The 16,145-nt window shown below is 43.9% G+C and overlaps 1 protein-coding gene across 1 annotated transcript in view; it reads right to left on the bottom strand.

Annotated features, from left to right (window-relative positions):
* The window catches only part of GPR158 (G protein-coupled receptor 158), a 326,593-nt gene that overhangs the window by 52,919 nt on the left and 257,529 nt on the right, over window positions 1–16,145 (bottom strand). The window contains exon 6 of the mRNA XM_045003693.1: window positions 15,629–15,738. Within this exon, the coding sequence (XP_044859628.1) occupies window positions 15,629–15,738 (110 nt within the window). The remainder of the gene's footprint in view (window positions 1–15,628; window positions 15,739–16,145) is intronic.

Genomic DNA, 16,145 nt, shown 5'->3' with positions numbered 1-16,145 from the left:
CCCATTTGTAAGGGGAGGGACAGACTGGACATGTGAGTGGAAGAGGGGTGGTACTGGGTTTTTGCACAACCCTAAATGTTATGAAACTGTTCTTTCTCCATCCAGACTCTTAAACCCTTCTACTTCCTCTCTCCCACATGTGTCGCCCTGGGACCATGTCAGGGTTGTGGGGGGATGTGGTGGTGGGGAGATGTGCTGAGGCATGTAGCACCAGAGCAAGAAGGGATGTTGGCAGGGACGGTGGGGGTCCATCCACTGTAAAATCTACAGTGTTTTCTGCAGTGTCTCTTGGACTTTCTCAGGGCGGACTTCCTCATTTGGGTCCACCATGTAGGTGCAGGATCATGTGCTCCTCTTCCTCCATGTCTCCCTCCCAGGTCCCTACAATCTCCTGATTCTGCCCCTCATCGGTGTCCCATTGTATAATGAGGCCAATGGGGTTAAGGAGGGGTCCGTGAGTCACTTCAGGCTCCATACTCACAGCCCTGGAGAGCACCTGGTCAAGCTCATCGAAGCAAGGGCATATGTTAAGTCCCTTCCCAGAGTGACTGTTGGAGTCCTTCACCCTCCATTACAAAAGCCTGAGGAGCTTCATGCATTCCTGGTGCTGGGATGGAGTCCGGTGAATGTTCCAGCTGACCTGAGAGAAGTCGCAGAGGACGGTGTATTCTGACCACACATTGATCAGCACCTGGGTGTGCTCCAGAGACCAGGCAACTGCTCTCAGACCATGATCACCTGTATTGATCAATAGATTTTAGCAGAAAACTGTTCTAAAGGGCTCAGCACAGGTTACTACTACTGCTGGAAATGAGAGTTGGGGAGAGGGTAGTCAGGGATCTTTATACCTTTGAGTAAGGGTCATGCAGCAAATGGATCAAGGCATTGTTGGAATGGCCTTGGAGAACTATTGATACCCATGACCTGATACATTACCCTGCCCCCATCCTCACTGCACTGTAGAATGGGTACAGAGCCATGCCACAGCAGAAGTGTGCATACGCCCACACCCCGCATGCGTACTAGCTATTGCACACTACACTGTCCTTCAGGAACATGCTTCAGGGCTTCAGATGTGGACAAGGGGCGCATAACATAACACAAACATAACTATGTACAGTTGCAAGTGTAGATGTACCTTTATAAAGAGAGCCACAAGCTATTAACCGATAAGCTAATGGCATGTATAAAAGCTACCAAAATATAAATATATTTAAATTGTGGACAAAGCATAAAAGATAGTGAAGGTTCTGGTACACTGCTGGCTGAATGATGTCTATGAGACACAATTATGCAGTCACCTAAAGGAATGCCTTGCACAGTCACAGATCCACCCATCTGATTATGGAAAATGAAATTCTTATGATAATAAAAGAGAATGAAAAGAAAAAAATGTTTTAGAGAGCAGAAGTTAACAGAAAGATGGCAATGAGGAAGCAAGCAAAAACTGCCACTGCTCTGTCGAGTAGGCACAGTACAAAAAATAAATTAATTGCTATCACTATATTGCCAGCCACAGTAAACATTTTTAGAAAGAGATAAATTGGCTAGCTAAGAATAGCCTCATCAGAGAAACAGCAAACCCTAAATGTTAATGATCATGCTTCAATATGGAAAAAAAAAGGGGGTGGGCCTGAATAATGTTCAGACACTGGGTCACATTCTGCCCTGGAGACTTCAGTGGAGTTAAAACTGCTTACACCAGCACTGAATTTGGCCCCTTCAATTTAGTACATTGCTAAATGTTCCATACAGCATGAAATAGAGAATAAAAAGTCAGTACCATCTATTTGAACATAAAAGACAGAATACCAATGGAAAATCTACACTCCTTGCTGCTCAAAGCAGAGAATAATTTAACAATCCAACACTGACCTCCAAAATGGATTATTCCATAGGAGACAATGAACCCCTCAAAACACCACCTCAATGAGAAACACTTTCCCCTCACAGAACACTTTCCGTACCACTAGCTAGATGAAAGACTACCACCGATCCTCTAGTAATTTAGCACTCAATCAAAAATTCTTGGTACATGCGTGGGGTGGGATTTGTTGTTGTTGTCATTATTTTAAATAGTCTTGGGAAATAAAGGCCTTGTGATTTGTGTATTCCAGCTGACACACACTGCAAACTATATCAATGATTCTGACTTTGTCTGTGTAGTAATCCAACTGAATGATTACAGACCAAGCCTCTCTGATGGTAACAGGGCAAGGTGCCAATTCTTTGTACATCTGATTGCTCTTGAGCTGCATCCAGCCACAGCAAATTAGAAAGCAGTAAGGTGGAAGGGTCTCAGAGCTTAGACTGCAGCCTGAACCCAAACATCTACACTGCAATTAAACAGCCATGCAGCCCGAGTCCCACAAGCTCAAATCAGCTGGCATGGAACAGTCCCGGATTTTTAATTGCAGTGTAGACACCCTAGGAAGCTAGTCACAGAAGTAGTGTACCTCCAGCTATGATTTTGGGCATGCTTCAACTACTGGCCATTATAGGTCTCATTCCATTCACCATCTCCCACACGGTGGTAACTCGGGATGACTGTTCAGTCATCCTAGAAGTTAGGGAGTCCACATAAGATGAAATGTTGGGGTTTAAAACTGAAAATAATGGTTGAGGCTTCCTGGGTGAATCCGTCTATATCAAACTCTTCAGGTTCATTATTGTGTTCCTTGAATTGGAGCAGGAAAGTTTTCATTTTTTTTTAAATAATCCCTTTTTCCTCATAGAAAGAGTCCAACAACTGTTTCAGAGCTTTTTTGTTTTACAAAGCCTACTCATCCTTTATAGAATACAGATTTAATGGATAGAAAGACAATGTATTCTTTTAAGAATATATTTGCTAGCAATCTGAAAAATGCCAGTATTCTAATTATTCGATGATAGTAAAAAGCTTTAAATTATTTCTTTAAAATACTTTTGTTCATATTTAATTTAAAAAAAAGAAGATTGCAAATTATTTGTAGAAAAAAGCATCAGTTAGATACCTGGGTCTGATTTGATAGACACTGAAGAGTCTCTTCAGTATATAATATCCCTGCAGTCCTGAATTGCTTTCTTCCAGCATCTGAGGCTATAATGTTTTGGACTTTGTGGTACAATCCAGAGATCTAATATATTTAGAGTAGACTGGTTATGTCTCAGGAAGTAACCAATTAGCACATTTGAACAATGCACAGATTGGTACAGTGTCGACTTAACTTCACAGCATTAGCTAATAATGTAGTCACAATATAGTTGTTATCACTGTTCAGATAAAACTACTGAATTTCTGTACAAGACTGGTTTCATGGTAAGTCAGAGAAGTATTAACTAGAAATGCATACAGATAACTATTTTCCATGGTTATTTTTGAGGCAGATTGCCTGATTCTTCCAGTATTACAAGTCTGCAAACAGATTTAAACCACTTACGTGATCAGAGCTACTTTCAAGATAATCATTAGCTGGGAAAAGGTGTAGGTCAGTAAATAAGATTGGTATGACCATGAAATTTAATTCACAAAAAAAGTTTAGTTATCCATGCTGACCCAAATTAACACTGACAACAGAGCTTGTGTTTCAGAGATTCATGGAGTTTAAGGCCAGAAAGGACCATTAGATCATCTAGTCTGACCTCCTGTATGAAACAGGCCATTAAATTTCACCCAGTTACCTTTGTATTGAGCTCAATAGCTTATTTTTGTGTTTGCATCATTTCAGTGCAGAATTGTGTATGTTATATAATTAGTAGGGCACAGGGATTTTATTACAAAGGCTATCGTCAGGGCGAGCTGGGATATGAGATCAGTCTAGGCATGTATTATCTGCATGCACCCCAGGTAAAGTAAGTGAGGTCAGATTCAGCTAGAGCTGTACTGAATGGTGGACGCAGTGGTTAGCACTGCTTGGTAGAGGTATGTTTGAGAGATCTGTGGATTTTTTTGAGGTGTGTGACAGAGCTGTGACTGTGATAGGAGAAGGGCTATGTTTTCTATGCTCATGTGTAGGGCCCTACCAAATTCACAGTCTATTTTGGTCAATTTCATAGTCATAGGGTTTTAAAAATCATAAGTGTCACTGTTTCATTTAAATCTGACATTTCACAGTATTGTAGCTGTAGGGGTCCTGACCCAAAAAGAAATTGTGTGTGTGTGTGGGAGGGGTCACAAGATTAGTGGGGGGGGGGTTTGCAGTACTGCTACCCTTACTTCTGTGCTGCTACTCATGGGGCGCTGCCTTCAGTCCTGGGCACCTAGCCAACAGCTGCCGCTCTCTGGCAGCCCAGCTCTGAAGGTGGCGCAGAAGTAAGGGTGGTAATATCATGACCCCCCTAAAATAATCTTGTGACCCCCCTGCAACTCCCTTTTGGGTCAGGACCTCCAATCTGAGAAACGCTGGTCTCCCCTGTGAAATCTGTATAGTATGGCGTAAAAGCACACAAAAGACCAGATTTCATGGGGAGAGCCAGATTTCATGGTCCGTGATGTGTTTTTCATGGCTGTGAATTTGGTAGGGCCCTCCTCACATGTGTGAGGAAAAGGAAGAGGGGCATGTGGACTTTCAGGATGCAGAATGCATCATTTCTATGCAGAATTTTGTAGGTGATGTTGGTAGCAGGGAATAAGGCTTTTATTACAAATCCTATTGTCAGCAGTGAGGTAGAATGTGAGAGGATTATCCTTTAATGATAGTTAAGTCAAAGTTTAGGTTGAGATGGTATCCTGTGAGCAAGTGTAAAGGAGTTGTAAAAGGCAGTGAAGTGGCGTGCTATTGTGTTTGGGGAATCAGCTAAGTGTCTGAGGATTTGGAACCTCCTGGCTCTTATAGAGCCAAGGTCCAATAAGAGTATGTGTTATGTGCATACTGAGGCATTGCTTGAAGACAGCAGAGGAAAGGTGGTGAGGGCAACCTCCCCCCCCTATTTTTATCCTTTTAAATAATGCTAGATGGAATCCTGTAGTGGCAGTGAATGGGTTGTAAAAGGAAGTGAAGAGCTTGTACATTTCAGCAATTGTGGGGTGGTCAGAGTAAAGGTATCTTGGGGGAGAAAAGGGTGATGGGGACCACTGGGCATTGCTGAAAGAAGGCAGAGTTAAGGTTACATGGGACAACCTTACCTGTGCATTTCCTGGTTTTCAGACGTTTGAAATTTGCTCAACTCAGCATTCTGCAAGAAGACAAGATGAGGTACCACCAAGCAACCTTAACTCCGCAGTGAGGCGGTTTTTTGACACTGAATTTCCAAGTTTTTTTAATTAGGAAAAGATATGTTGTTGGTAGGAGTTAGTAGTAATTTATACAGTTTTACATACTATGTCTCACAATTAGCATGCTGAACCAGCCAGCCCCCCATCCTCAGCAGCAGCAGCCCACCAACCTTGCTTCAGCACAACTCCCCAGCCACACATCTTACCCATGTTTTTGTGTTACCCCCTCCAAACTGGCCCTTTTCCCCCTATTGCCCGGGCGCTCCTACCACAAGCAGGAAACATCTCCCTGAAGTCCAGACTCCCTATTATACAAATGTTTCTATTGCCATTAATTCCCCCGCCTATAACCTGACTCACATGCAGTGCCTGAAGCAAAAGACAGCCATGGCACAGTGGAATGGTGGTCCTGGTTGTGTTTCAGAGTGGTTGTAGGGTGGTGTGAAGGGGTGTTCACCCCACACTTGCCCTGGAATGGTTAATGAAGACAAAGAAGGGGCTAATTAACCCAACAGGCCACAGGTGAGAGGAATCAGGGGCAGGGCCGGTGCAACGTATTAGGTGACCTAGGCGGTCGCCATGGGCACTAGGATTTGGGGGACGGCATTTTCTTTGGCAGTGACCGCGGCGACCGGATCTTCGGCCGCCCTGGTCGCCGCCGGCATTTAGGCGGAGGGAGTTGGGGCAGGAGGGCATGCGGAGGGCCGCCTGCAGCAAGTAAGGGGGTGGGGTGGCACGCAGGGGAACTCCCTGCCCGAGCTCACCCCTGCCCCGCCTCCTCCCCGAGCACGCCATCACCGCTTCACTTCTCCCACCTCCCAGGCTTGCGGCGCCTAAGCTGATTTGCGCCCCAAGCTTGGGAGGCGGGAGAAGTGAAGTACCCATGGCGTGCTCAGGGAGGAGGCAGGGCAGGGGTGAGCTGCTTCACTTCTCCCGCCTCCCAGGCTTCCGGCACCAATCAGCGTAAGCGTTGCAAGCCTGGGAGACGGAAGAAGTGAAGCGGCGACAGTGTGCTCGGGGTGGAGGCGGAGCAGGGGTGATCTGGGGCATGGGGGGTGCCTCAGGGCGGGGGGGGAGCTGCTGTGGGGGGGGCTCCTCAGGGCGGGGGCTCGGGGACGGGGGAGGGTGCAAGGTGGAAATTTTGCCTAGGGCGTGAAACATCCTTGCACCGGCCCTGATCAGGGGGCTAAGTAATCTCCTGACTGAGAGAGGGACCCCAGCTGAGAAGGAAGGAGCTGACCTGAACTTACAAAGGGAGGAAATTGACTTCAGAGGGGGCAGCTGGGAAAGTCTGCAGTCACTCCTTGGGAGAAAAAGGGGAAGCCAAGAGGGCATGACACAGCTCAGGGAAAGGCAATAAGGTCTAGAAGGGAACAGACCTTGACCGCCGGCTGGAGGGTCCCTGAACCAGAACCCGGAATTGAGGACAGGCCCGGGTTCCCCTGCCACCACTGAGGGAGTGGCACTACAAGGCAGTGAATGGGAAGGCTGCCCAGGACTGCTAAAGGAAGACTTTGGTACCCAGGAAGGGGAAAATATGTAGAGTGACCTGGACAGAGGACTGAGTCACAAAGAGGTTGCAGCAGCTTGTGGAATGAGAGAGGGCCCAGAGAGGCCAGCAGAGGACACCGTGCAACTGTAAGAAGGGGCATCAACCTCACAAGCTATTCCTCAGAATGAGGAGGAGGTGCCAGTCTAGTGGAGAGTGGATCACATTGTCACAGGTGGAGTTTGTAGCAGGGCCAGCAAGAGAATTTCACAGACAGTATTTTGCAACTGATGGTTTTATGTTTGAGAGAAAGGGCCTCTGACCCCTAACTGATAGATGTCCAAAAAACAGTGAGGTATCAGAGTTTGTAGTGTTTCTATGCCTTACAGTACAAATTTTCTGGCCAGCCACGAACCCTCCAATTTCTCAATTAATGTTCTTCTAGCACTTACTGCTTGCTTTCATATTGTTGCTGTAACAATTATTCAGCTGCTCACCAAATCAAAGCAAACTATCACAGCTCCTGGAAACAAATCTCTGATGTGGTCCAAATCTGCTCTCATACACTGTATGAAGTACACACCAGGAATATGACAGATAATTTCTGCCTGAGTGAATCACCACAGTGTCCAGTAGATTACAACCTTTCAAGTTTGACACTGCAGAGTGGGCATAACATGACGCCAACACAGGCCACCTCTCTCCACCCAAATCAGCCTGTAGTAAGCAATTTCCATTGTGATGTTATTGACATAATCTGTAACTGTATAGATCACTGTTGAGACCACTGTTATATATTTGCCACAAATACTGTATAAAGGTTGTCGTGTAAGGGGTCTATGGTAGGTTATGGTTTGCTGGTTATGATTATGCGGTGTATATGCATGTATCATTTTTGTAGTTGAAGTTATCAATATTGGCTCTATACTGTCTGTATTTCAAACTTATGCTATGCTTCTGGGTGACACCCCAGACAAGTTGGTGTCAGCTCTGCCTAGCCTGCTTGATGGACCATTAAGGACCATCAGCTATACAACTGACTCATTGAAAGAAGGCAGACACACCTTGTGACTCAACAAGGTGCACAGGGACATGCTTATGGACAGAACTCTGAGGTTTTTCCATGCCATGTGATAGACAGCTTGTCTTTGGGACAAAGAAAGCAGAGACCACATGGCAAGAGACTATAAAAAGCTGCTGCAGCTCCTCCATCTGGTCTTCAATCCCGCTTTTTACCTCTGGAGGGACTTTGCTACAAAAGGAAGCTCTAAACAAAGGACTGATGACCCATCCCAGCTGTGGATATACTCCAGAGATTTGATTTGAATCTGCAATTTATTATATCACTGCTACAAGCCTGAACCAAGGACTTTGCCATTACTGTATTTAATGATTCCATTTAACCAATTCTAGCTCTCATCTATATCTTTTTCCCTTTATGAATAAAGGAATAAAATTACATTTTAGATTCTAAAGGATTGGCAACAGCGTGATTTGTGGGTAAAATCTAACTTGTATATTGACCTGGGTCTGGGGCTTGGTCCTTTGGGATTGAGAGAATCTTTTTTCTTTTACTAGGGCATTGGTTTTCATAACCATTTGTCCCCATAACGAGTGGCCCTGGTGGTGATACTGGGAAACTGGAGTGTCTCAGAGTATTGCTTGTGTGACTTGTGGTTAACCAGTGCGGTAAAACCGAAGTCTTCTCTGTTTGGCTGGTTTAGATACATTCTTACAGAAGACCTGGGCTGGGGGGAAGGACATAACTGTGTTGAACTTGTGTCAACCAGTTTTATTTTGAAGAAATAAAGCCAAAGCTCTGAAAAAAGGGGAATGTAATACTGTGGCTGGAGTATGCTTTTGATGCATGGGCTACTCCTGGGGGAATTCTGCACCACTGTGCAATGCAGAATTTTGCAGAAAACGTACATGCAGAATTTCCTTTCTCCCACAGAAATGGGCTGCAGTGTGGCTGGCCACCTCTAGGGGCCGCTGAATCCAGGAAAGCCCAGCTCACACATAGACGACACTACTGGGGGGTGGGGGGCAGGGAGGGAGTTAGAGGGTTTCTGGCAGCTGCAATTCCCAGCATGCCCTGAAGGAAGGATATGGCAGTGCAAAGGAAACTCCATGCAAGCCTGGGACCAAGCATCAGGCTGTTTCTCCCTCTAGATCCCTGGGCTCGGAGGAGGCGCGGAGGAGGGATGGGTATCTGGGCAAGGGGGGGCCATGGCTGGGCTCTGTGGGGGAGGGGTTGTGGGTGTCTGGCCCCCTGGCTGGGCTCTGGGGAGAGGGCAGAGAAACAGGAACTGGGCTGTCATAGGGGTTTCTTTAACTCTCTACTCCTGGGGGAATTTTTGTGTGTGTCTATATTGTTACAGACATACTTGCTCACAAGTATTTTGAAATAAATTACCAAAATAACTGAAACTGGTGTAATTATGTATTGTTATTTTGACAAATAAAATTTGCAGAATTTTAAAATATTGTGCACAGAATTTTTAAGTTTTTTGGCACAGAATTTTTATTTTTGGCACAGAAAGCCCCCGGAGTAATGGGCCAATGAGTTAACCCACCAGCTTATAAAATGGAACAGAAATTTTCCTCTGGAATTTCTAACTGGCCACATGCTCAATATGAAATTTTCTGATGAATAATTCCTCATGTAGACATTCAGCATTTCTGTATCTCTCTTCATGTCTAACTTCCATTCTTCTTCTTTCATATGGGTTCGGTACGTAGCAACGACTACAAATTTATATCTAAATTTGATAGCCAGAACATTGTCGCAGCAGAGAGGTGGTGAATGTCCTTCAGGCCCCCGGCAAAAGAACAAAGGGGACACTCAGATATAATGTGCTTCATCGTTTGTGTCTGATGACCACAGTTGCATACAGGTGTTTGCTTCATTTTCCATTTAAAAAGGGTTTGTCCAAATCTCCCATGAGATTTCCTGACGTGACTCAATCTGCACCAGGGTTTCTGACATAAATCAAAACCTGGTGGTTCCTTGACAAGGTCAGTGACAAGCTGTTTGTTTTGAGCAGTCGAAATGCTCCATGAGATTCTCCATTGAGCCTCAGTGTCGAAATTGGGTGTAAGGATCTTGATGTGGTTCCATAGAGGGTTACAGGATTTTAATCTTGCCTTTGGTGGGTTCTGCAGGTAATCGTGCAGTGGGATCCTCATGTTTGCATTGACATGGTTAAGAAAGTGAGATGTCTGAGCAGCTCTTCTAGTCTGTGGATCCTGGATGTGCAATAGGACCAGGAGCCAGTCAGCTGGAGTTGATTTGAGCATCCCTGACATGATGTGCATGGCATTACTGAGTTGAATGTCAAGGAGTTTAGTATGACTGCTGTGAGACCACAAGGGCACACAATAATCAGCTGCATAATATATACCAAGGCAATTGTTGCAGTTTGTAAGGACCGGAGCCCCATGATGTTCTGGCAATTTTATTCCAGAATTGGACAAATTCACTAACATATCAATGTCATCAATTGGCCACTGGATGCCGTATTACTGACCTCCCAGTGAAAGTAGCAATGATTATACTACTTCTAACTTGCATACCCACAAAGCACAAATGAGTTTTGTACTTTAACCTACTACATATCTGCTACCACTTCCCCGCACCCCCCCTCCCCGCCAAAGTAACAGTTTCTAAAGGAGGAGACTCCAGTAGAGTAGCAGAATGGAAGAGAAGCTTCTAGATTCTCTGGGATCACATTTTCCCCAGTTGTAAAGCAAACTGTTAAGTTAGGGTATTAATTCAGTGTACAGCCAGGCCAGGCAGAATTCTGATACATACAGAAATGTACAATGAGCCTATATACATTGAGCCTTCTTCAGGTGCCAATTACTCCAGCTTAGTGCAAGGTGCTCTCTAGACTGGGAACATGTAGATTTCTCCTATTTTGTATATTCCTGTTGGTAGATAGATCTGCCCATGTTAAAAAGGTACTCGTGTGTGTTCGCACACAGTGAAGCTATTGAGAAACACACCTTGCTTCAAGCCCACACACAAGACTCTTGGGTATTGTCTTAAGATAGTAATTCTCAAGTTTTCCAACCTAGGACACCCTCACATCTAGCTGAGACCCCTCCTTCCATTTAGCATTATGAGAAAGGCAGGGTGGTAGTGACCCCTGGAAGTTATAATTCCCAGGTTGAGAACTGATGGTCCAAAAAAAAAAAAAAAAAAAAGAACAGTACATTACAATTCTTCCCTCCAGAATTACTCTCGCTCACCCAGCCTCTTCTATGATTTTTCTTTAATTTTGAAGCCAAGATTGTAGAAGTTCCAAAAATAAAATCAAAGCATAAAACTTGTTTTTAAATAAAAACCACAGACAAGGAGACAAAGACAATCTGCAATCACAGAGATGTATAGAAAGAAGCAACATCAGCAGCTCATTTGACCCCAAAGGGCTACCTTTGGAACAGCATTGCATTTGATCCACAAGAAACATTCTGTGGACTTCATTGTTGAGGAAAGTACTAGAGTCTTCTGTTCACCATCCTGAATTTAAATCTGTTAAGTTTAGCTCATCTTCCTGTTTCCTCAAGAAAAAGTAGAGTGATAAATTCAGCTCATTATTTAAAAAATGCACAATGAATAAAAAGTGGTTGAGAGTTAGAATGGGTGACATGAAAAATGGCACTAATAGGCTGATCAAAGACAGAAGATTATGCTGTTTATTTTACCTATTCTTCCTACAACAGGCTGTTCAGCCAGGTTGGGCACTTGTATACAGCACCTTTCAGGTTTTCTGAAAGTACCGCACAAGGTAGGTATGAGTAAATGTGTGACTGGTCTGGAGATCCTTTAGACTTTGTTAGCATCATTCCTAGGGCTGTTACACTGTCCTAGGATTCCTGCTGCTCTCAAAATAACCAATTCATCATCATAAAGAAGTTCTACCCATAGATAAGTGTGGATGTGGCCTCAGAAAATGTTCACTTGTCTATTCTGTCCATTCTTCATTTCTGCAATGATCATAGATTAAATTAGATCTTCCAAGAATCTCAATGTTGGTCTTGTGGGGATTTATACAGCAGCCAGTTCTTACTTACCTCACATGACTCAATTATAATTATTATTTAAAATATGTATGGCATCATAGGTTTACTCAGTCCTTCAGGATCACTACTTATACTTGGGGGAAGACATGCCCAAAATGTTCATAAATAAATAATAAATAGAGAAGGCAAGGCACCCAATTACAATACAGACATGCAGGTACAGAGTATAGAAACAAAAAATGCACACCTTGTTGCATAAGCAGGCATAAAAGCCAATTAAAGCAGTTTACAAGAGGTGGAGTAGCCATAAAGTCACCAAGAAACATTAAATGAATCCAATGATAATACAAATGTTATAGCTGAAAAATACAGTTATTTATTCTGGGCCATAACATCAGCAGCACAATAATTTCAACCAAGAAATAAAAACCTGAGGTCTTAAAACTTTCTCTCCATAGTCCAACTGTCATGCCCCAGAATGGTTTTTGTTTGTATTTGTTTTAATTTTATTTTAAAAATTTAATATGAATATATGCCCTTGTGATTTCCTCTACCGCAGCTTGAAGAGACCTATTTTTAGAGGTTCGTTCATCATTACATACTTGGCTGTCAGCAAAAGTATTAAGTAGTGTGAAATGTGGTGATGTTGCGGGGCAGGAGGTGTGGAGGCTTGTTTGTTTTAACATAGACACTTGGCTTGCAGGAACTAGACTGGGAACTCAGTTTACACAGGCAACTGAACAGCCACCAGATAACAACTTTTGTGTTCCCACAACTTTGCCTGGATTTGAACGTGCAACCTAGAGGTACAAGAGCTTCTATTCTATTTTCCAGTCCTTTTCCTCGCCTTATTTAAACACAATTCCAGCTCCCTTATCACAATATGGCATCACCAATACATGTTAACTTTGAGTCATGTGATCAGCCTGTTACAGAACCAGATATGGAACAACAATCTGGATTCTAAATATTCCTAGGCTCTTATTCTGAGCTCAAGATAATAGCTCCTCTAAACAACCCCCCCAATTCTCCTCTATATTTTCCGTAAGTCCTCCAATATGCTTCCCTTCTCACACCAGAATTCATCCTCTGCAAAGAAGGTACTTAAAGTATCAATTGTGACTTTTTTAATACATTTCAACACAGAGGTGATCAGACATCATTAAACAAACAGGCAAAGCATACCTGCTGATATCAATACATATAATTAGTGCAAAATCCAGATGTTATCGGCCCTATCATAGCACAGTTCAGAGCATTATACCAGATCTCACTTGTATATCATGCCAATGGATTATAGAAGCTAGAGTAAAACATAAACATGAATACTTTACAGCTTCACAGTTTTCTACACGCTAATATGGATATACTCCCTATTGCTCTCTCTTCATAAATACATTTATGGAATGGATGTATAAGTATTCCTCTATATTTCTTTTCATTGTGGTGTAAGGGGGAAAGTGTTTAGATTTTATCTAAACACATGCCCACAAAAGGCATTGATTTATAAGGAGGCTGTAGAGGTGGGACTTGAAGTTGGGTCTCAAAGTATCAGCATCCCCAGCTGAGTGCTCTGCCAGCTCAGCTGAATTTCTTCTAACATAACCCAAAATTCCCTGCACACTTTCTCTGGCAGGCAGTTACATCTGAGATAGCTCAGTCTGTCTACCATCTGTGCCTGAGGAAAGCAACCTTTGGCTTGCGAGCCTTGAAAAGGATTACAATAAGCATGTATAGCATTCTGTCTGTTTTAGGGTTTTCTATAGCATCCATTACCATGTGGTATCAAAACATTTATAACATTAAAACAAAAAAATCCTTTACCACTTTCCTCTCTTTGGACCCTTGAAGGAACATTTAGATATTTTACTTCTCTTTATCTTCAAAAAAATCTTTCCCCCTTCTGCTAAAAACTCTGTATGATTTTACAATGTGCCTGTGTAATAGGGAGATATCTCTTTAAGAGACCCATTGAGGGTGGTAGAACTGAGTTGTGTCTGGGTCATTGTTGTGAGGTGGATTTAGCACTCCCCATCCAGAAGCTTCTGGAATTGGGTTGGTAGTTTTGGATCCGCTCCAATAGGTTCTTTGTTGCTGGGGTCAGACTCCATGAGGGCAAGTTGTCAGGGCAGCTGCTTTATAGGGGGTCATATACCCAGAGTGGTCCTTAGGCATACGCAGCTGCGTAGGGCACCCTGAAATTTGGGGCACCAAATTGCCCAAAATTTCAGGGTGCCCTAGGCAGATGCATGCTACATATGCAGCAGCACCAGCTCCGGCGACCAGCCCTATCCCTCGGCTGCGCCCCCGCTCCCCAATAAGGGGCAGGGCTGTCCCTCGGGGTGGGGGTGGGCTCTGGACAACTCCCTCTGCCCTGCCTCTTACCCTTCCCCCTTCTCCGCCCCCATTCCACCTCTTCCCCCAGCGACTCTGCACTCATCGGCAGCAGTGGGAAGTGGAGCAACCCAGCCCCAGCCCACTGTACTCCGCCAGCTCCCAGCTGAGGCGCTCCGCTTCCCGCCGCCAGTGACTGCCCCCTCCCCCGAGCGACACTGCTGGGGCCGGGGCCAGGGAAGCGGAGTGTGCTGCTCCTGGCCCCTGCTAATCCCTCAGGCCACTCTGGGCCTGTGGGGCTCCCAAAAGTGCCGCCCCCAGCTCCTGCCTCCCAGACTCTGGGGGGAGGCCTGGGGGCCCCCACAGCCCCCCCCAGAGGGGGCTGCGTAAGACACCCAAATGGCTAGGGATGGCCCTGCATGTACCCTACATAAGTTGGGAGAAACTGAGCCATGAGCAGAGCAGGCTGCTGTCCCCAACTCTGAAGCATTTTGCAGCAGGTTAGTGATATTGTTAACTCTCTAACAGGGAAGCATGGGCAATGTTAATTATAGCAAGGGGAAATTGGGAGGGAAAAATAATTTCTTCTATATTAATTGTATGCTTTGAATGTTGTTTTGATTTTAGACAAACTGTTCTAGTTAAATTGTCTCAACTAGTATGATTCACCAACTTTTCTTTAAATATAGTAATGGGGAAAGAGACATTTATATTTTGCTATTCTTAGTTTTGTATTTTCTTATAACTTTTTTTGTTTTTTTCAAATCTATACACTTAACTGAGTGATTGGTTAATCAGTTAACTGACTGGCTAGCAGTGATTTCAGCAGAGGAAATGTCTGCATGGATTCCAACTGAAGATTCCTATAAGCAAGTGGAGGGAAGATGTTTTAGACTCAGCAGACTGTAGAGATTTCATGATCAAAGACTCTGAGACTTAGGTGAACTCAACCTAAAGTTTTGGGAACTCTGTTTCTTCTCACCGTTTCTGTGGGGACTGAACTATTCAGACTTTAATTTGTTTTCTTTATTTATGTATAACTGTGAAGATAATGTCTGTGGATTATAAAATAGCCATGTTATGCTGGCTGTAAAAATTAGATTATATGTTTCTTTATCATAAGATTTTATAAAGTTGCTTAATTAAATTCATTTCTTTAGTTCATTTTGGGAAATGAATGTGGGAGGTTGATCCTGTGCAATCCTTGCTGAAAATCCTTAGACTGAATTCTGGATCTCCAGCTACTTTTCTATGGGAGTTGGGTTGGTTTGGTTTTTTTAGACACTGGAGAAGGGCAATGAAGTGAACTTGAGCCCACCCAAAGGTTACACCTGTATAAATTATTCCTCCTTAGTCAAATACTGCAGCCTTGACTCAACCACTCTGGCATATAGACTTCTCAAAAAATAATAATATTACTACTACTACTACTACTACTTCAGGAACATTGAGAAGAGATAGACATTGGTTTTAAAACTCAGAAAGAGCTATTGTTTATAATAAATTCCCGCAGCTCTTGTTTCTAATTGACCACACAGAGTACATACTACCGCAGTGATGGAAATTACTAAGGCATGAAATACCTGTGGAGCTTGAGTGTCACAGTTCCGTAAACAGTAGTAAAGCCCAGAAGACGAACCCATCTTAGGAGAACACAGCGAAATATGCTTGGCTCAAAATACAAAATGATAACCTAGGGAACAGAGAGACAAAGAAAGAGAGCTTCAGTGCCAGCTTTCATGGGGAAATAGTTGTTGATTCAAATAAAGAATTGGATTTGTCCAGTATAGGTAGTGGACATTTTCAAGCTTGTACTACTGTGTAACCCACACACCTCCTGGGTGTGGTGTTCTGTCCCATCTAGTGGCACCAAGACCGCTTAGAGAGAGAGAGATTAATGAGTCTGCTCTACAGCCTTAGCTAACAGCCTGATGGCTTTTAGCTCATGCAGTAGAGGCTCCTGCACTAAGCTCCAGAGGCCCAGGTTCGATCCCGCCCACCGACAACCAGGGTCTGTTGGTGTTATAACAGCACATTGAGATTTTACAGTAAAGTAACTAGATAATCTGATCAACTCACTGGCACAGTTCTGGGTGCTGA

The sequence above is a fragment of the Mauremys mutica genome, chromosome 2 (assembly GCF_020497125.1).
Source record: "Mauremys mutica isolate MM-2020 ecotype Southern chromosome 2, ASM2049712v1, whole genome shotgun sequence".
NCBI classification, from domain to species: Eukaryota; Metazoa; Chordata; order Testudines; family Geoemydidae; genus Mauremys; species Mauremys mutica.
This window is presented reverse-complemented; position numbering and strand designations above follow the sequence as displayed.